Source organism: Puntigrus tetrazona, unplaced genomic scaffold, assembly GCF_018831695.1.
Source record: "Puntigrus tetrazona isolate hp1 unplaced genomic scaffold, ASM1883169v1 S000000776, whole genome shotgun sequence".
NCBI classification, from domain to species: domain Eukaryota; kingdom Metazoa; phylum Chordata; class Actinopteri; order Cypriniformes; family Cyprinidae; genus Puntigrus; species Puntigrus tetrazona.
Window position 1 is genome coordinate 43,191 of NW_025048382.1, and position 21,754 is coordinate 64,944.

Below are 21,754 nucleotides of genomic sequence, written 5' to 3' on the forward strand. Positions count from 1 at the left end.
ATCAATAAACCTTCAGGATTATTTAAAACTGCATTTTTCAGTAGAAAAAAAATGATTAGGAAGATCTAATCTGGTAACTAAATACACTACCATTCAAAAGCTTGGAGTCAGTATAACTTTTCACTTATTTATTTATAGAAATGAATTCTTTTATCTGCTGCTTTGATGATGGATGCTTTGCATTGATCAAACGTGATGATAAATGCCTGTATAATGTGAAAGAGATTTCGCATTCAATGCTGTTCTGCTGTACTTTCTACTCTTCAAAGAAACCTAAAAAAATGGAGCTTATATTTTCTGTTCACATTGAAGAAACACTGCACTTTGAACTTGAACCTGATCGGTCTTTCTCGTAGTAAAGAGCTTTATTACAGGTGCCTCGTGAAGGAAAGCTGTTTCTGAAGCAGACAGACGTGGTTCTCCATCCTTAGCAGAGGCTACAGCTGCTGCTTCAGCAGTGTTTAGTGAAAGACATCTGTCTGAATGAGTGTGTCCTAGCGACATCGAACAGAAAATGTGCCTGGGTTTCCTGTCCTTGTGTAGTATGATAATAAAATGATTGCAGCATGCAATGACTGGGGTATAAGAAGAAGAAAGAGAAGCAGGTAAATGTCTTGAGACTTTGACCCTGTCCGTTTACTGGTTAACTCCTTATCACCGGAGCACCTCTCTATCCGGCATGATTTCACATGTTGAAACACCGAAGAGCACAGCGCAGCGCTCTTCTTTAGCTCCGCCAGCTTCATGATGACGAACCCGGTGAGGTGACTAGACTTCTGAAATGTGCTTTGAAACGCTGTCTGGCCGTGTCATCAAGCTCGCGTTCACTTTCAGACGTTCACAGACAGGTTCACTTACTCAGTGTGACTCCACATATCTGAGATCGGAAAATAAGTCCTATTTTAATAAATAAATAATGTTTGAGTATTTAACGCACATAGTTAGCAAACATTGCATAGTTGCATCATTCTTACAAAGACCCCATTCAATCAAATGTGAGGTTTTGTGGCTTGTAAAGCACGTTAATAATAATCTGTTAGCTATCTGTGCTCCTCAACGATTCCATTTTCACGTGGAAGATATCATTAAACATCTACCGCCAGAAGTGCTTCCTGTCCAGCCGGCTCTCGGTGACTCTCACGAACACAAAAGAACTAGCGACACTTTTGGGTGATTTAGCTCTCTCTTAACCTTGTGAAAACCCACTTTTATTTGTATCGCCTATGTATGTAACACTAATAGTCAACAATAGCTGAACAATAGGATTTGTAATGTTTTTCAAGGAAGTCATTTATTTGAAGCAGTAATATTGTGAAATATTTTACTATTTAAAATAGCATTAACAACAGCAGTAATGTTAATATATCAAAACCAAACAATATCAAGCCAATCTCGGGGACTTTAATCGTGGGGTCTGTTTCATAAAAGACACTAAGAAGGTTTTAAGGTTTTAAAGTCTAAATCTTGAACTAATGACCAAATCATTCGGGGCTAAGGAGGTTTTTATAATCGACAGTTTTACTAAGTTGGAGCCATGTCGAATGCACTAAATAAAATAACCCTGGTTTCTTTGATCAACTCGTGCTATGAAAGCGGCCCGAGGAGTAACGCGGGAGGACTTTTATTTTGACAGCGCCTCCGCTGGTCTCCATGTTGTGTTTCCTCTGCGGTCTGCGGCTCTCTCAGAGATTACCTGTTGAATTCATGCGCTTCTCAGAAAACACCCTGATTTCTCACAATGAGGGCAGTTCCCACATGGATAGATAAAGTACACGACCGGGATAAGGTCGAGCAGTGGTAAGGCGCTTCGATTTTCTTTACATTAACTCCAGAGCGGTATAGATGTGCTTAGCAACCGTTGCTATGTAAACAATATAAGCGTCGGTGACCCATCTCGAGATGTACGAGTGATTTCTGCAGTTTTCTTTCGCTGTTATCATCACAACGCATCACTTTGAGTCAGACATGTGTAGTGTGTGTGTGTGTGTGTGTCACGGTCGTGTCTCATTCTCTCTGCAGCATCTATGACCTGGCCTTCAGACCCGACGGCTCTCAGCTCATAGTGGCGGCGGGAAACCGAGTTCTGGTAAAACACTTCCCCTCATGTATGAATGATCAGCCCTTACCAGGACGAATTGATTATAGGAGCTATGTTTCATTTTTATAACCCCAGTCAGCTTTACTACAAATACCATGGTTAAGACAAGGTTAGTGTAGCAAGTGTTACCATGGTTTAATTTAACTACAGCAACCATAGTTTTTTGTTGTAAAAATAGGGTTAATTTTCCCAAGGGATATACCAAATGATCGAGCAGTATATTAGAAATGATACAGATCTATGTACTGTGTAGGTCAATTGTACAATATATAGAAGAATGGCCTCTTTCATTTATTGAACTTATACATTACATGATTTATAAACGGCACACTTGACTGTGAGCTTACCCATGTGGCAAAAATATATTTTCAGGTATATTATAAAATATTTCTCAATATTTAGCATATTTTTGAAAACTTATTTTATGCTTTACTCCAAGCATAAAAAGAATAGATTATAGTCCTTTTTCAGTCCAAGAAAAATAAGTTAACTAAAGCTAAAAAAAAAGATATTTGAACAATAATTATTTTATTTAGTTTAATGTGAAGTACAAAAACAACTAAAACTTTAATTAACACATTTCTAATTAATAAAATGACAGATGTTTAAAAACAATAAAAACTAATAGCAATTACTACAAAATTACTATAAAAAAAGTATGTATGTGTGTGTGTGTGTATATATATATATATATATATATATATATATATATATATATATATATATATATATATATATATATGGCTCACCCATTGCCTTTTTTTACCTTAAAAATCTGTGTGTGTGTGTGTGTGTGTGTGTGTGTGTGCTCGCAGGTGTACGACACAGCTGATGGCACACTGATCCAGCCTCTGAAAGGACATAAAGACACAGTGTATTGTGTGGCTTACGCTAAAGATGGTAATGATATCATACTGTGTCTGACTGACTGCGAGTGCATCAGATGTGTGTGTGGTGTGTGTGTGTGTGTGTGTGTGTGTGTGTGACTTTCATCATCTCTGTCCTGCAGGGAAACGCTTTGCGTCCGGTTCAGCAGATAAAAGCATCATCATCTGGACCTCCAAACTGGAAGGCATCCTCAAATACACGTGAGCTTCTGTGCTTACAATAATCATATAATCATCGTCTCGGTGCTTCACGAAGTCACAGGTCCCATCATGCCGTGCTGTGTTTGTGTGTGTTTTGTCTCTTAGTCACAATGATTCGATCCAGTGCGTGGCTTACAACCCCGTCACACACCAGCTGGCCTCGTGCTCCTCAGGAGACTTCGGTGAGTGTGTGTGTGTGTGTGTGTCAGCGTTCACAAACACATTCACTACTGAAACTAGAGACTGACAGGTGCTTAATCAGTTCAGCCTTTCACGATACAACTGTTGCAAAGCGGCTTCGTGGAAAGTTAAAGTTCATCAGTTGATGCGTAGATGTTTCTAGTGAACCTATAGCAAAGTTTGGTAGTTTTGTACGTTGCCCGAGGGTCAGCATCACCTCTTCTCAGATGTTCGGTCATCTCGGATCTTCATAAGGGTTGGATCCAGACTGAAACTCGTGAAATTCCTGAAAGAAGTGTTAGTGGATCACAATGTCCTCTTCTCTGACACGCGTCTGCTTTGGGCTGCAGGTCTGTGGTCTCCGGAGCAGAAGTCCGTCTCCAAACACAAAGTCAGCAGTAAGATCACGTGCTGTGGGTGAGTTGTGACAGGTTTATCACCGCGTGCTGCGGCGGGAGTGTGTGCGCTGTGTGACCAGTCTGCCGGTGATCTCAGGTGGACTAATGACGGACAGTACTTGGCTCTGGGAATGATGAACGGAGTGGTGAGCGTCAGAAACAAGAACGGAGAGGAGAAGGTGAAGATCGAGCGCCCGGGCGGCTCTTCATCGCCCATCTGGTCCATTGCCTGGAACCCGTCCAAGTAAGTGCCTGACCTAAAATGAGAGGCTCAGTTAATCTATTACTATTTATCAGCAGGAGCTTTTGTGGAGGGTTATTTTAGCATCACATGCTCTCTATATATTCTGTTTTCATTTCAATTTTTGTTGTGTGTTTCAGTGAAATGAAGTATCCCGAAATGCATATGAAACGATAATTAAACTTTTAAATGACTGACCGTTTCTGACCTTGATTTCGTTTTAAGACGGTTTGTGATCTGAGAGAGACAGCAGAGGGCTCTGTTGCTCTAGTTCAGTCTCACTGTTAAACTCAGGGTTAAACTCAGCCTAAAGCCCCTCAATAAAATAACGAATAATCCGCGAGGAACTCGTAGCTCAGCAGTGAACCATCAGAAAAAACTAGGGATGTCAGTGATTTTTGATGTATGTATTGCAGGTACATTAATCACGTCCAAAATAAGTTTTTCTTTACATGTTAAATGTGCTGTGTATATGTATTATGTCTATATAAATGCACACATATGTATGTATATATTTATGAAAAATATGTTTATAGATTTATGTCATATAAATCAAATAGATATGAATTTATGCATGCCAATATTTTCTGAATATATACTGTATGTGTATTTATATATACATAGTAAATATGCACAAATAGTATGTAAAGAAAAAGTTTTATTTTGCATGTGATTAATCAGCACTATTATTTCTTTTTTTATTCGTTTGTTTAAAGGGCTACTGTTTTTCGTGCAGCGTGTCACACAGCTCTCTCTGAAAGAAAACATCCTGCGAAATCTGAAAATGCACTGTCTCTCAAAAGAAGTCATTTTTAAAGTGAATCTCAAGCCCACTTGTTGATGTGGTTTAAAACTGCTTTAAAAGAAACCGACCAATCACTGGAGGAGTTTTAAAAAAAATGATTAAAGTCAAAATAAATGCATATTATAAGAAAACCAAAACCTTTTTTGACCTTGCATGTGCTCAACCTGTTGTGTGGGACTCCCAAAACCAATATATGAACCTTTCGTGACCCCAAATAGAGGTAAAATAAATGACATTTTTCTGAAAACAATAGGCGTGTACCTATTAATTACTTTAATGGTGTGGTTCACCCAAAAATGAAAATTCTGCCGTAATTTAACCCTGTTGATCTAAACCTGAATAAAGTTTACTTTATGCTTTGACTAATGTGGGTAACTAAACAGCTTCCACAGGACACTGTAAAAACTATCAGAGTCGATCCTGAGCTCAGATGAGTTTAATTATAAATGCTATTAGCATCATAAACAGGCCTAAATATTTATTTGCTGGTTGAACTTTATGTTGACGTTTGTAAAATATGAGACAAATTGCGTGATGTATTGATCTGATGCAGACGCATTGTTTTCTCTTTAAACAGCAGACGAGCGGTGAAGTGCTCCTCTGTGAACGTCAAAACAATTCATACGTTATCATTTAATTACACATGCCTTACTACTTCAGTACCGTACAGTACTAAAATGTGCTAGAATCATCATTTGAGATAAGTTCTAAAGAAAGAGCTGATAATGTGTTGGCATACTTACGTATATACATGCTTTTCTTCCCATTCTCAGTCAGCGTGAAGTCACACCTGCTGTCATTTGATCAAAAGTAGAGCTGAATTACAGCTGCAGCGATGCGTAAAGCTGCCACTTCCTATCTCCATATGAAATAATTAGCACTTTCACAGACATGCAGTGGTTTACATCAATGTGTGCATGTTTATATTAGTGTGTCTTATGTTGCATAGAGAGAAGTGAGAGAAGCTGAGGACAGATGTGTGTGTGTGTGTGTGTTTCAGGGATGAACACAACGATATCTTGGCCGTGGCTGACTGGGGGCAGAGGCTGTCGTTCTATCAGCTCAGTGGGAAACAGGTTGGTGTGTGGGATATGTTTTTATTATGCTGCAGAGAACGCTTGACACTCACAGCTCTCTGTTTGTCTATAAATTTATCTAAGTCACATGTTCCTGAAGCTGCACTTCATAAAAAACCTTGTCCTGAATCACTAGGGTGTATAGTATATTCCGACTATTTAGACTAGACTCTTTTCAGCTGTTACTTATTTTGACCTGACAAAGTGGTTATATCTCAGTGTGTGAGTTATTACCTTGCTTTTATAGATCAGTCTACCCATCAACGATATAATATTGTAAATGTAGACTGATTCACCAATGTGTGTGAACACAAGAAGCAGGATTTATCGCATAAATCAATCGCAGGCGATCATAACCGGACATATTACTTCTCAGTTACCCCCCACTAAACCCAGCACACATTAGGAGGTCTCTCACACACACACACACACACACACACACACACACACACGTGTGCTGCCTCAGGTGAGCATGGGAAGTGTAGTAATTAAGGGAAAGTATGCAGCGCTCGTTATGTCTCTGTAATGTAGTGGCCTCCGGTGCTGTCTGAACACACATGCTGCCTTCATTACTCTGCTCTCGTAAAGTGTCCTGAACGCTGCAGCTCTGTACAGAGAACGGCCCTGATGAGAGGAGTTTTACTAAAACAATCCAAGGGTTCGGCTGAGACGGGACAGACCAGACCCGAGACTTGTGTTCAGTGTCTTCTTAACTTTCTCTCTTCCTCTCTCAGCTCAGAAAGGCATGTACAACGTGAGATACTGTTCCTGTGTTACTTCTGCAGTCTGATGTGTTTCAGGAGGAGGATTAATGGAAGCTAGGAATTGAGTGAATGATGTCACACGCTACAGTGGAGCCAAGTGGTTAAAAAAGTACATGAGCGCTTCTTCTGTTAGCAGACGCAGCGAGGAGTGAGGGTGAAGGGGGCCGATGGTGAACACCAGTCTCCTGTTTGTGTTTATCAGACGAACAGCAGCAGCGTTTCTGAGCTTCACACACAGCCATAGGCTTTAAGAAAATGGCTTTGTGCTCAGAGAACATTTCAGAAGTGAAAATACACAGCAGCCTCTTAAAACTGTATTGCTTAACTTTGCAATAACTGGAAATAACAACTTATTCAAAACAGATGAAGCTGGCTGTTTTTCAGCTTGTGTAGTATTTTCTCCCTGACTTGTGGATAACTGGGGGAGCTTCATCATGATTATATCTGATCAATCAATCATTTTTATTTCTATAGCGTTTTTAACAACACAGGTTGCATCAAAGCACTGAACAGTATGAAGCAGAAGAATACAATGATAGGGATGTATAATGAAGAGATTGAACAATTTGTTATTAAATGCAGAGACGGTCTCTGGAATCAATTCAACGATAATCACTAGAAGTTAAGTGTCCCCAACAAAGCAAGCCAGAGGAACCAAAACCCCATCCATACAGAATGGAGAAAAAAAACCTTGGGAGAAACCAGACTCAGTTGAGTCCAGTTCTCCTCTGACCGGACGCCCAGCACTTAACCTCTAGTGTGTGTGTGTGTGTGTTCTGGTCTCTGATGAACATAATCTCTGGGTGCTGATCCACCATCTAGTCTGGATACAAACTGTGAAAACAGATTGAGAAAGAAACAGGACTAATATTAGCGTAGATGCCATTCTTTTTACGATGTCACAAGTGCATCGTGTTTTAGGAGTAGTGTTCCCGGTTCCAGCAAATCTAAGTAATGCAGCCTAAAAATCCTTTAACGGATTTGAATAATAAAAGTGTGATAGTGTGTTATGTGTAGACTAAGTTAACAAGATTTTTCTTTAATCTAGATTTAAACTGACAGAGTGTGTCTGCTTCCCGAACAGAGTTAGGGAGATTGTTCTAGATTGTTAGGTGCTAGATAGGAAACTCGCTCTGATATAACCAAACACTGAAAACATCTCTGAGCTATTTATTAACAAAGGATATGATCAGTTATGAATATTTGACTCATTTGAATTCTAGTAAGCACAGAAGGTTAGCGCAGCACTAGAGAGTTGTTGTGAACATTGCAGCATGTTCCTGTTCTTCTGCAGATCGGCAAGGACCGGCCGCTGAACTTTGACCCCTGCTGCGTCAGCTTCTTCTCTAAGGGCGAGTACATCGTGATGGGCGGCTCTGACAAACAGGCCTCTCTCTACACTAAAGACGGGGTCCGCCTCGGCACCATCGGAGAGCAGAGCTCCTGGGTTTGGACCTGCCGAGTCAAGCCAGACTCCAACTATGTGGTCAGACATTCTCATGGATTCTTCATTCATGTACTAGGAGTTAGACAACGCTTCATTTGAACAATTTTACCCCCCTATACGCCCCATGCAAAGCATGACGGGAAGTGTACAACTTATTTTGAGCTACATTCTTTCAAAAAGGAAACATCAAGTTAAAGCAAAAAGTACTCCTTTGAAGTCGTTTCAAAACATGATAACAATTAACTGTATAAATAGAGAAAAGCCTGTGAATATGTTAAGCTCACCTTTTATCTCAACGTTTCTTATTTGATTGAGGGGTGAAATATGTTTGTGGGATTGAATGTTGTCATCACTCGCCTCTATTTAAAGCTATTGTTTATTAATAGAAGGAGAGATTAAAGGTGTAATCTCTTACAGTGCATATCTAATCAGAGCGGAGATGTGTGACTGAGTTAATTAGTTATGTGAAAATCACCTCACATACTGGGTTATAAATCACAGCTCAATCTGTGTTTTATAAAGCAGTCTCAGACGTCATTATAAAAAGGAGAGCGATGAAATGCGTTTTGATTGGCCTTCTTTAATGAGTGTGGTTAGGATGGTAGATGTGTATTTGTGGTGTGCTGCAGGTTTTAGGCTGTCAGGACGGCACCATCGCCTTCTTCCAGCTAATCTTCAGCACCGTCCACGGCTTGTATAAAGACCGCTACGCCTACAGAGACAGCATGACCGACGTCATCGTACAGCACCTCATCACTGAGCAGAAAGGTGACCGCCAAACACTTTCTATTCACACACGCTGCTATCAGACTCACCTCGCTCTTACTGCAGCACTCTATGCTCCTTTAGGTTCAGTCTCCGTGCGTAAATGAAGTAGTAGACAGCATTTTTAAAATACAATAAGAAAAGTAAGATAACAAAAAATAGTAAAAAAGTATTACAACAGCTCTATTAATAAATGTGTTATAACGCTCACACAGGGTTCAAATTGGGATCAGTAATACATTTTTAAAAATATTTTATTTATATTTTTATTTATATAAAAATATTTTTTTACATGTTTTCAAAAAATTCTCCTCTGCTCAGCAAGCCTGCATTTATTTGTACAGAAATAAAAATGCATGCCTGGTTCATTTTTTCCTAACTTATTTATTTTAACTTAACTTTATTTATTTTAAATATATAGCCTTAAGTAAATATTTTTACATTGTTTTGTAATTGTTTATTTTTCTTTGAAAAACTAGATAAAACATTTCGGCTAATTTATTCAGTGGTTAAAAAAATAGAAAAAATATATGACAAAAAAATGAGGTATTCAGCCTTTGTAACTGGCCATGAAAAGGTCTTAATTATCGGTTTTCGGTTAAAGTTTGTCATATAGTGCATCTGTAATATGTATGCTAATGGTGATTGTGGCTTGGAAAATACTAATTGTCTTTGATCGTATGCATTTCAACATTGTTTGGAGCAAGAGACAAAAATGTCTTTTTTGGTTTTTTACTTTTTTGTCTTTTAAACTGTTAAACAATTTTCTTCACCTTTAGAAAGCATAATGAAGTAATATTTTTGACTTATATTTTTGACTATATAAATAAAAATGATTGATTGATTGATTGATTGACTTTGACTTCCGTGCATTATTTTTATTATTATTATTTTGTGAGGCCTCGTCTCTGGACCTGAACAGGTAAAGCTCTGATTCTGTATGAAGTCACAGGCCCAGAATTCCTAGCACAAGCCTTCAGTGTGTCTTTGTCTGAATGTTCTTGATATTTACCCAGCTCTCTCTCGTAGTGCGGATCAAATGCCGTGAGTTGGTGAAGAAGATCGCCATCTACCGCAGCCGACTGGCCATCCAGCTTCCCGAGAAGATCCTGATCTACGAGCTGCTCTCCGACGACTCCTCCGACATGCATTACCGCGTCAAAGAGAAGATCTGCAAGCGCTTCGAGTGTAACCTGCTCGTGGTCTGCTCACAGCACATCATTCTGTGTCAGGTAAACGTGTTCATGCTCCAGTCTAGTCTGGATTCCTAAAAGATGCAGTGTAATATTTGGCTCGTGGATCAAAGCAGAGCAAATTCACAAGCCAGTCTGTCAAAGTGGCAAAGAATAATTTTGTATTTTGTTTTTTTCTCTCAGCATTGTAAACTGTGGGCAGTTTTTGAAAGCGTCTTCAAGACTCTTTGTTTGGAGGTTTCTATGCAGTTCGGTTTTGTAATGTGGTATTTGTGCTGTCACTCTGGCATCACAAAACCAATGGAGAATTGTGTCTCCGAGACGCTTCAAGAAAGAGACCTGCAAAGCTCCAGCATCTACGTCTTTGTGCTCTTGAGCAGAGTTTCTCAGGAGCTTTGCAGGTCTCTTTCTTGAAGTGTCTCGAGACACAATTCTCCATTGGTTTTGTGGAGACACAGTTCTTCTGGGTTAAGTCTCTGTCAGTTTGTTCTGTTTCTTCATGTAAGAAGTCTCACTGGATTATTAGTTAGTGGCCAAATGAATATTTGTAAATGTGAACTGATATTTCTATCAGAAACTACAACAGAAGATAGAAATAACTGAGCATTTTTAGCTGCTGATAACACTAATTTCCTGATCATTTTGGCCAGAACTGTATCATTGTTTTTACCACATTACAGTGATGACCACAGGCTCTTTTGCTTTACAGTTATGTGACCAAATGAAAGTGTCTCAATGGAAAACATCTCAGCGGTCCCAAGAATGGGCTTTATTCAGACGCATACTGTGTGTGCATGATCTCATATGAAAGACGTGTGGTCACGCAGTGTTATCTGATCAAACATGGAGCTGTAGGATGACTGAAAGGCTGTGTTTTGTGGTCAGGTCAGATGTTGACCCGTCTCTTGTGATATGAAGCAGCTCATTCAAACTCCACACTCCGAAAATACACACAGAAAGTGTTTTGTCTAGACGGGCTGGTAAGAGTGCCTTCCGTCCATCAGTCAGTGTGATCTAGTATGATTTGTTTCATGTATTTAGTCTTTTATTACCCTTGATGCTTTTATCCAAAATGCTCTTTTGAAGAAACATTCATTTCCTCACGTCCTCTTCCTTCTGTCATTATAAAGTCAGTCTTCTTCCACAAACGCACACAGAATTTTTGTGCATCAGAAGTATAAAGTGATCAAAAATGACTACATTGACCATCTTAAAAGTTTCTTAAGTCTGGCCTGATCGAGGGAGAGCAAAGCCCAGGGAAACCTTCGACATGTAACTAAAGCACATGCTAGACTACAGCTGCTCTCTTTTGACACTCAGCAGAGCCTCCGTGTCTAAACATCTCGTCCAGCAGGCCTTGATCTCTATCAGCTCTTCAGCCACTTTACCACTTCCAAATGGCCCTTTTAGTAAGGAGGAGGAAAACAAACGTCTTCGTTCATGGTCAGATAACCACCAGTAGAGAAGCTGAGCCCCAGTTTAATGCACCATTTCCTGCGTCCCAGCAGACTTTCAGCTGATGTATCATGTTCAGTGACAGGAGTGAGTCAAGACTGCATCTGTTGCTTGGTGATGAGAAACCAAACCTATTTTACAAAGGAGAATCAAACTCATTTGTGATCCGAGCGTCCTTAGTAAACTTTTGAACTGTCTACAGTGTCTAGCTGAGAAACGCCAGAGTTTGTGTGGTGATTAACTGAACAGTGCAGATTACATGTGATCAGATGCAAAATTATACAGCAGATCATTTCCATAATGACCAGCGGCGTCTACTGAGAGTATTGCAAATTTCTCTCTTCAAGAGAAACTCCTACACTTACATATTCCATAAGGTCAGATGCAAAAGTAATTGTCCACATCTAATTCTTCAGTAAATCCTGAGAGTACTATAACGGCAATTTTGTTTCAGTGTTGTGTTTTATTATGAAATGCACTGCTATTCATCATTTTGTAAGTGTGGATTAGCTGAGTGCTTAGAAACAAAGTGAGAAATGCTTTACATGTAACCTGTGTGTGTAGGAAAAGAGGCTGCAGTGTTTGTCGTTCACGGCTGTCAAAGAAAAAGAGTGGCTGATGGAGTCTCTCATTCGCTACATCAAAGTGATCGGGGGCCCTCCGGGACGAGAGGGGCTTCTAGTGGGCCTGAAAAATGGAGCTGTACGTGATCTTGAAAGACATAGCTATTTCTAATGTTTGTTTTTGGCTGGTGCTACGTCTTGTCTTCCGTCTCAGCGGTGTACAGATGCTCTCTTTTGTGTGTGTAGATCCTGAAGATCTTCGTGGACAACCCGTTTGCCATCACGCTGCTGAAGCAGAACACCTCAGTGCGCTGTCTGGACATGAGCACGTCCCGCAGCAAGCTGGCTGTGGTGGACGAACACAACACCTGCCTCGTCTACGACATCCACACCAAAGAGCTGCTCTTCCAGGTCCAGCCTCCACAGATACACACTCCTCAGATCGGGGGGCTCTTACAAGGGGGAACTGCAGACTGGTCATAACTTTTTTTCATTCAGTTATGAAATGGTAGACTGGTCTTATTTGTATTGAAAAGCAAGTTGAAAACACTAGTAAGTTTTGTATAGTATTTACTTTACTCTTTACTTCAAAAGCAATGTCTAAAAAGGGTAATATTGAGATATGGGAACAGTAAAGAGAGAGTTGGGAAAAATATTATAATTTATGTCAGCCAGTATTGTCTAAAATAGCCTGCATAGCACCTCATATTTTATTACATAGGATTTTTACCAACATTTTTCAGTTTTAAATTACAGTTTGGACATATAAGTATATATACCATATAAACCTATGTAAAGTAATTATAAATGAGCATGTAAAAGAAATTCTGCGTGGTCCTGATTCGTACAATGATCTCACCTTTCCCCCCTCACCTGTTTGCATCTCTGTGCCTCATGACTGATTGAGTCCGTACATGACCTCTGACCTCAGGATGTGCCAGCAGCACAGTTAGTCCCTGTGTTTTCCTGAATCTAGGAGCCCAATGCCAACAGCGTGGCGTGGAACACACAGTGTGAGGACATGCTGTGTTTCTCTGGCAGTGGATATCTGAACATCAAGGCCAGTAACTTCCCAGTGCACCAGCAGAAACTGCAGGGCTTTGTTGTGGGCTACAACGGATCCAAGATCTTCTGCCTTCACGTCTACTCTATGGCCGCCGTGGAGGTGCCTCAGGTGCGAGTTTCAGCCTCTCATTGATTAGGAAATAATGGAGAATGATTTTGGTAATGTGTGGGTGAATAAAATCCACATGTTCATTCCTAATCATATCAACCAAAGCATCTCAGCAGGAGAAGCACTGTGCCATGTTCAGAAGAGCGCCTGACTCAGAGATTATCAGAATGTACTCTTATATTCACGGGTGTTTCATGAATGAGCCCATTGACAGTAGGCCTGTTAACAGCGCTGAGAAACTACATTCACATTTTTCTTTTAAATATTTCCAGTGTTGAAAATCTAATACGGTTGTAAAGACCCCCTGATGTTATGGAGAATCTTATTGTTAAAACTGAACTGTAAATTATGCCTTTACAGTCATTTGACAGTTTAATATAACATTTTACATTGCCTCACCCCACCTGGAATGAATTTTATTGATGCAAGTTTTAAAAAGGTCTTAGATTTGAGCTCAAAAACCCTTTCTGCCAGCAGTCAGCGGTCACACAAGCCTTTTCCCTCCACTTTACGAACCTCTGGAGCAGGAAAGGCTTCATCTGTTACGTCTGGTTAGTTCCACTGCTCAGGCCACTCAGCTTTGGAGCAGCAGGTCCTCTGTTCATCAGGTTTTACAGTCTGGATGTGGCCTTACCTCAGGAACCCAGGTCCTTTCTTCCTCAGCTAGTGTCTTTGCCAGTGCTACACAGCCTTGTCTTGTCTTGTTGGTATTGAACTTCTCAGAGCATTAACACAACATCGAGTTCCATTTCAAAGGGAGCGTCTCAGGTTGTGTAACCCTTTTCCTGAGAAGAAACGTCTTTCTTCACACACGTAGAACTTGAAGATGTGTAATACAGATGCCAGTTATGGTGTCAGTGGTGAAGTGATGTGTAATCTGTAAATAAGAAAAGTTACACAGTTGGGGGCCAACTTTTCCTTTCCTTGTGGAGCACGTTAGACTTCTGCTGTAGCTGACCGTGCTTGTGTCTGATCTCTGCAGTCTGCTCCGATGTATCAGTATTTGGAGCGGCGCATGTTTCAGGAGGCCTATCAGATCGCCTGTCTGGGGGTGACTGATAACGACTGGAGGGACCTGGCCACCGAGGCTCTGGAGGGACTCGACTTTCACACCGCCAAGAAAGTGAGGCACGCACCCACTGCTGTCCTCTGCCGCCTGTTTCTAAAACCTTTAGCTTATGTTTGTGTTTGTGTCACTCCCTTCAGGCGTTCATCAGGGTTCGAGATCTGCGCTATCTGGAGCTCATCAACAGCATTGAAGTAAGTCGTTATTCTCCAGCTCATGTTACACTCTTCGTCTCATCAGATTCTTAAATTAGAGGGCATTTCTGGCCCATGGTGATTTGTAAAGACATTCAGAGATGTGATTTTTCTCCGTTTTCATTTTTACTACTAAAACTGCTTAATGTTTTCATGCATTCAGATTACCATAAATGACTGTCATGTATTCTTTTGAAAGTAATTGGCACATTTCTGAGACAATCCTCAGTGATGTCTGTAAATGAGCTTGTACACGTATTTTCTTAGTTAGTTAAATGAGTACTTATATATTTGTTTATATTGTGTTCAAGTGTCAAAAGTGTTCCTTAGTGAATTTTGTTTGTTTTCTCTTATTTCACTGGGATAGGTATATATGAGAGAGAGAAAGAGAGAGAGAGAGAAAGAGTGTGTGTGAGAGAGTGTATATGCGCGTGTGTGTGTGTGTGTGTGTGTGTGTGTGAAAGAGAGAGACTGTGTGTGTGTCTGTGTGTGTGTGTGTGTGAGAGAGACCTCTCTCTTATGATGAAATCATCATTGCCTCTCCCTGTGGAGTTCAGATGTGCAACACTAAATGACTGCTTACACACACACACACACACACACACACACACACACAGAGTCTTATCCACCCGTAGGCATCAGAAATTCAATAGCTCATTCTTTCCATTGAGGACTTCAGACATCAAAAGCATTTCTGAACAACACAAACTTTCCTTCCCAGAAAACAAGCCACCCTTATCACACACACACACACACACACACATACACATGCTTCATATTCTCATTTAAAGGAACAGAAACATTCTGTAGTCCATGCAATTTACTCGCAATGTTCTACTGAAATAATAAAATGCATAGACACAAAATGAACTTATTTTCATCTTCTTTGTCCAAGCTCTGAAATCACTGTCCACACACACATCCAAACTGACCAGGTCGTGGTCATCCACTGCTCATACACTGATTTATGAGACTCCATTTTACAGTAACACAACTATTTGGATGTGTTTATGTGTAAGAACTCTCTTTTTGTGTTTATACTATAACTTGATAGTAAAACCTGAAAAGCATTAGGAAAATGGTTTATAAATCCTACTAGATGAGGGTTAGGGGAGATAATATGGAGTTTTTACGGATGAATATGGCCGCATATTTCATTAGTATTACTAGCGTGTAGTTTGTGTGCTGGTGTGTGTGCTAATGGTGGTGAAACACTTATGTATGTGTGTTTTGTGCAGGAGAGGAAGAAGCGGGGTGAGAGTAATAACCAGCTCTTCCTGGCTGATGTCTATGCGTATCAGGGCAAGTTTCACGAGGCTGCCAAACTCTACAGGAAGACCGGCCATGACAGCCGAGCGCTCAGCATGTACACAGACCTACGCATGTTTGAGTACGCTAAGGTGTGTGTGTGTGTGTCCTCACTGCTCATTAACCCACACACAGAGGAAGAGAGAGCAGCTTTTTTATACTTTATAAATATGTACAGTCAGACATATAGTGCATATGACTGCACAGAACAGAAAAGAGTTTCCTTACAAAACTGTAGTCCATTACTAAATTGATGAAAATTGTAGTTAGTAATGTAGTCTATAAACACTTGGCTCTTTTTAGATTACCATTTATCACATTGAGGGTCTGCATGCATAGTTTGGTGTACAAAAGTTTACCAAGCAGAAATAAGTAAAGTAAAATAATATATTTAAATGTTTGTTTATTTTGCTTTTTTTTTTCATGCATGTATACAATAAGTTCATTGTACCAAATGATTCATTTAAATGTAAGTACATGATGTTTTGATATGAAGAGGTATATTTAAGTCGCTGTATGCATGCTCTGTGGTTTAATAATATATATTTAGAATACATTAAAAATGCAAGTCCACACATACTGATGTAACCCAACCAAAGCTGTGGGAGTACACAGACCTCACTGTGAACGTGATCAGTGTGCTGTGATGTGTTTGTGTTGAAGGACTTCCTGGGCTCAGCAGACCCTAAGGACACTAAGCTTCTGATGAAGAAGCAAGCAGACTGGGCCAAGAACAGTAAGGAGCCTCGAGCTGCTGCGGACATGTACCTGACTGCAGGAGAACACATGAAAGCCATCGAGATCATCGGAGAACACGGCTGGATGGACATGTGAGCAAACACACACACACGCTACAGAGAGTCATGTGATGGACACAATCAGGGCTTGAGTGCTGGTTTGTTCCAGGGGAGTCGTGGTCATACATGGAAGGCCTGCATCATGTCCTGATCTCCTGTTCCCTAGTGATGAATGAAAAAACGAAAATCTGCTTAACAAGACGCTGATATGCACATATGCATGCACAGAGCGCACAATGGCTGAGGTAAATCATCATCCTCTCTCTGTCTGTGTAGGCTGATAGATTTGGCCCGTAAGCTGGATAAAGCAGAGCGGGAGCCGTTGTCCAGATGTGCCGTGTTCTTCAAGAAGTTCAATCATCACGGTTATGCTGCTGAGGTTTATAATAAAATGGGTGATCTGAAGGCACTGGTACTGCTTCATGTGGACACTAGACACTGGGATGAGGTATGATTGTGTGTGTGTGGGTGTACCGTTACTGTTATGAGGACCAAATATCCCTAGGATGAAAGAGACTTAACATACACATCATGAAGTGTAGAGAAAGTTTACTCAGTATTAGGACGATGTAGACAAACATCCTCTTCAAGGCAGTTTCCTAACACTTTATGTTGATTGGAAATTCTTAATTATTGCCCTGATTGTGGAAATTTTTCATGAGCTGAACTCAAAGATTTCTATGTACACAAAAGGCCTATTTCTCTCAAATATTGTTCACAAATCTGTCTAAATCTGTGTTAGCGAGGACCTCTCTTTATCCTAGATAATCCATCCACCTCACAGTTGTGGCATATCAAGATGCTGATAAAGATCAAAGTCTTTCAGTTCATCTTTTGAGTTTAAAAAAAACATTGGCAGCACAGTTATATAAAGGACATGATGCAATTGACTGCTGCTTGTTTCAGGCATTCTCTTTGGTGGAGAAACACTCTCAGTTCAGAGATGAGGTCTATGTGCCGTATGCCCAGTGGCTGGCCGAGCATGACCGCTTTGAGGAGGCCCAGAGAGGTCAGTCACACACAATGTGTGTCTGTGTGTGTGTGTGTGAGAGAGAGAGAGAGAGAGAGAGAAGAGTGTTTATGTGTGCTTAACTAGAAGGTAAGTTTGTTGTGTATACCATTATTGTCTGCTTTATAACACGTGTCATGTATTAAGCTGACATACAAGATGTGATATGCAATAATTACGTTTTGCTTTAGACAGCCTACAAAATGCTTTATTTTTGTCACAAGTCTCATCTCAGTTTATCTGTACAAAAGTGGTTTACTGATTGTTGAATGAGATGGCAGGGTTGACAAAGACAAAGTATTTTAACTGGCTTGAGGCTTTGAGGAAGCAGATATGTGTTATCTATATAATCGGTTGTTGACGTGGCTCTTGCGTGTCAGACACCAAACTCATTCACACACTTCTAGTTGTTTTATGTTTTCTTCTCATAACCGCTTTGCTTTTGGTCATTACATGGCACTCTGTTGATATTGTTGATATTGTTCAGCCTTCCACAAAAGCCGGGCGTCAGGCGGAGGCTGTGCGAGTGCTGGAGCAGCTTACCCATAATGCCGTGGTGGAGAGCAGGTTTAACGACGCTCGTACTACTACTGGATGCTGTCCATGCAGTGCCTCGACATCGCCAGAGGTCTCTGCGTGCTTGTGCTCAATTCCTAGCTTTACTTTGATGAAATGAAGAGGTCCGAGATGCTTGATGAAGCCACTGAGATATGTCTGAATAAATGCGGATGCTTATCTTCTCTAGATAACTCCGAGAAGAAGGAGGAGATGCTGAAGAAGTTTCACAGCTTCCAGCACTTGGCTGAGCTCTATCACGTCTATCATTCTGTCCATCGCTACATGGTAAGTGTGAGACGTTAGCGGGTGTTAATGAGCGACATCAGATGCTTTCAGGTGCTCATAAGGCTGCCAGCATCACTCAACTGCTAAACATGACATGAGAGTATGACCTGCAGTCTTGATCACTGATAATAAGGCAAGCTGCAGTTAATGGTAATGAATAAAATACAGGCAGTGTATTGGATTAATGCATTTTATGAAAACAATATGCACAATGTTTAATAACCTCCTCGTCAATAAAAAACTTTTTCTATTCTCTATTCTCTCTTATTATCCTGTATCTCTTCCTGTCCTAGATTGTAGTATTTTGAATGATGACTGAAACAGTCATTTAACAGTGTTTATTGCCATCATATGGTAAATCACTCGTATTATGTTCTAGACAAAAATAATAAAACATTGGTTACTTTGGTTAGAGTATGTATCAAGAGCTGAGCTGCTGAGAAGTGTGTGTGTGTGACCCAGTCCTGCAGCACAGTGTGTGAATATATCAGAGACCTCTGGTTAATCTCAGCTGTGTTCTTCAAAATTTGTGTTTTTTCAGTCAGAGCCCTTCAGTTCCAACATGCCAGAGATTCTCTTCAACATCTCCCGCTTTCTCTTCCACAACCTGACCAAAGACGTTCCTATGGGCATCTCCAAAGTGTATCCTTCGCTCGCTGCGTTTGAGCGTTTGAAGGGGGGCTGTGAGATGCTCTTCTGTGTCATTTATTAGAGTGGAGCTGGGTTGAAGTGTTGGTGTGTGTGTGTGTGTGTGTGTGAATGCCTAAACACTAAAAGTATGATGTAGTATGTATACTCAAACACATGTCTACTTTTATAATCGTGATTACATCTTACTGTTATATTTGACCAGCACAATTTTTAATGCTCTTCTGTTTGTTTTGCCACGGAGATAAGAATGTTCAATGTGTTTGGATCGTTTAAGTGCGAGTAAGTGATGATAGTAAGTGAAGACTCGTACTAAAGCAGATATGAGTTCCAAGAAAACATGACACTTGTAAGATTTCCTTGTCATCCCTCCTGACATCGTTTGTGTCACTGATGGCTGGGTTCCTGAAGATTGTGCCGCAGAATTAGATGTTGGGTGTCGTTTTGTCCTTGACGTGTGGATCAGAGACACGCTGTACGCTCTGGCGAAGCAGAGTAAGCTCCTGGGAGCATATAAAGTGGCCCGGCACGCCTTCGAGAAGCTGCAGGGCCTGAAGATCCCGAGCCGCTATCAGGACAGCATGGAGCTCAGCTGCCTGACGGTGCGCTCCAAACCCTACCGAGACAGCGAGGACTTGATCCCCATGTGTTACCGCTGCTCCACCAACAACCCGCTGCTCAACAACCAGGGCAACTCCTGCATCAACTGCAGACAGCCCTTCATCTACTCAGCCTCCTCGTATGGTGAGAGTCTGGAGTAGTGGCTTTTGTTCCTTTAAACCATGATAGACAAAGGCTTACTGTGTTTCAACAACAGTCTTTTAGACTCATTGTACAATTTTTTTCAGATCATCTTCAACCCATGCAGATTAACATTGAGTCAAAAAGCTTTTTCAAATTTCAAAATCTGTGTTATAAAGCAGCTGTTCCACGTGTCTCCTGCTCTGTATCTCTCTCATTCACATCATCAGTGACCTGTGCTCCAATTATACACTTAGCGTGTATAGACACAGATATTTATTGCATAACTATGAGAATCATTAAACATGGACACGCATGTGCTTGCTATGATGGCAAACTTTTCTTATCTGTGTTTTGTGTGTTCAGAGGTTCTGCCGCTGGTGGAGTTTTATCTGGAGGAAGATATCTCAGACGAGGAGGCCGTGTCTCTCATTGACCTGGAGGTGCCTCGCGTGGAGAGAAACAGCAGCTGGCAGGAGATGAGCAGCGGCGGTAACATCTCCTTCACACTCCCTTCACACACTTCTATCTACAGAACTGACAAATGATAAAGAAAAGCAGGTCTAGTCAAAGGCCACCATACAAAGCACACATTCACATTTCAATACATTTTAGTCATTTAATGTGAATCTGTTCTAAGTTCAAAAACATCACAGAAAACCTTTTCTGGAAAACCATGTTGTCACATTCAAAAATGTGTTTGAACTAAGTGTTTTTAATTTATTGTAGTGTATGTTTGCTTGGAGACCTAGAGTCTAAACTGAGAAGTAAACTAATGTGTGTGTGTGTGTGTGTGTGTGTCAGAATCCCAGTGTCTGAGGCTGGATGATGGCACTGAAGACCCAGAGGACGACCCGTTCACGGCCAAACTCAGCTTTGAGGTGAGAGTGTTCCTGCTCACTATAGTGAGACGCCTGAAGTGTGTGTGTGTGTGAGACGAGTGTGTTCTGGTGTTCACAGCAGGGTCGAGTGTTCGTGCCGGTGCTGGTGAATCGTGCTGTGCTCCGCTCCATGTCCAGGCGAGATGTTCTGATCAAGCGTTGGCCCAGGCCGCTCAGCTGGCAGTACTACCGCTCTCTGCTGCCGGACGTCAGCATCACCATGTGCCCCTCCTGCTTCCAGGTAGTACACCCGCTCGGGTCAGCGCCCGCCGCTCTCTTCTGACCTCCTCTGACCGCACTGTGCTGTCTGTCTCACAGATGTTTCACAGCGAGGACTACGAGCTGCTGGTCCTTCAGCACAACTGCTGTCCTTACTGCCGGAGACCCATCGACGAGCCCAGCTAGCACAGCTAGCGCCTGGATTAGCCTCTGGACCACCACTTCACCCGTGTGTCTTTGATCAGCTAGAATGCGCCAGTAAATGCCAGCTCAGCGCAGCGCTCTGATAGGATCAGCCGGATCAGCTGCTAAAGCTGATTACTGCGTTTGTACATGTGAGGACATACATACTCCTTATCACTCTCACACACACAAACAAAAAAACACACGCGCGTAAACACGGTTTGATCCACTTCAACGCGTTTGCTTGGATCCAGATAGAAATAAAGAGTAATGTTTACGTCCCTAGCATGTTTTGTTGTAATGTTTTCAGTAGAGCTGAAGGGTTTGTGTTGATTACTTCATGTAGGTGTGAGTGGTAAAGCTCGGGTGTTCGAGGTCATCGAGAACTTGAAAAACTGATGCTAACTGTAAGCACTAGAAAGACCACAGAAATCCAGTCTGGATAACTAATTCTGGGCACATGTTTACACCAAAAATGAACTAAACCTGACAAAACCTTAATTGTCCACAATTATGAAACATATAATATGTGACCATCACCTCAGTTTCGTCATAAAAGTGAGAAAGAAACAGAACATTTTCATATTCCTGTCATCCATCCAGTCTTCTGTAAGGGAG

General features: G+C 41.1%; 1 protein-coding gene across 1 annotated transcript; it reads left to right on the forward strand.

Annotated features, from left to right (window-relative positions):
- The first annotated feature begins 1,647 nt into the window (after positions 1 to 1,647).
- Positions 1,648 to 21,744, forward strand: LOC122335459 (intraflagellar transport protein 122 homolog). Its single transcript, XM_043233344.1, is given in 30 exon segments — positions 1,648 to 1,797; positions 2,020 to 2,086; positions 2,914 to 2,998; positions 3,108 to 3,186; positions 3,292 to 3,368; positions 3,717 to 3,783; positions 3,862 to 4,008; positions 5,811 to 5,886; positions 7,945 to 8,136; positions 8,727 to 8,865; positions 9,892 to 10,094; positions 12,075 to 12,212; positions 12,320 to 12,484; positions 13,050 to 13,247; positions 14,230 to 14,370; positions 14,454 to 14,507; positions 15,746 to 15,907; positions 16,479 to 16,645; positions 16,889 to 17,060; positions 17,519 to 17,621; positions 18,109 to 18,116; positions 18,118 to 18,199; positions 18,202 to 18,249; positions 18,367 to 18,464; positions 19,006 to 19,106; positions 19,579 to 19,856; positions 20,220 to 20,345; positions 20,658 to 20,734; positions 20,814 to 20,975; positions 21,053 to 21,744. Coding segments are annotated over 30 exon segments (3,558 nt in total). The 5' UTR covers positions 1,648 to 1,738; the 3' UTR covers positions 21,140 to 21,744.
- The last annotated feature ends 10 nt before the right edge of the window (positions 21,745 to 21,754 follow it).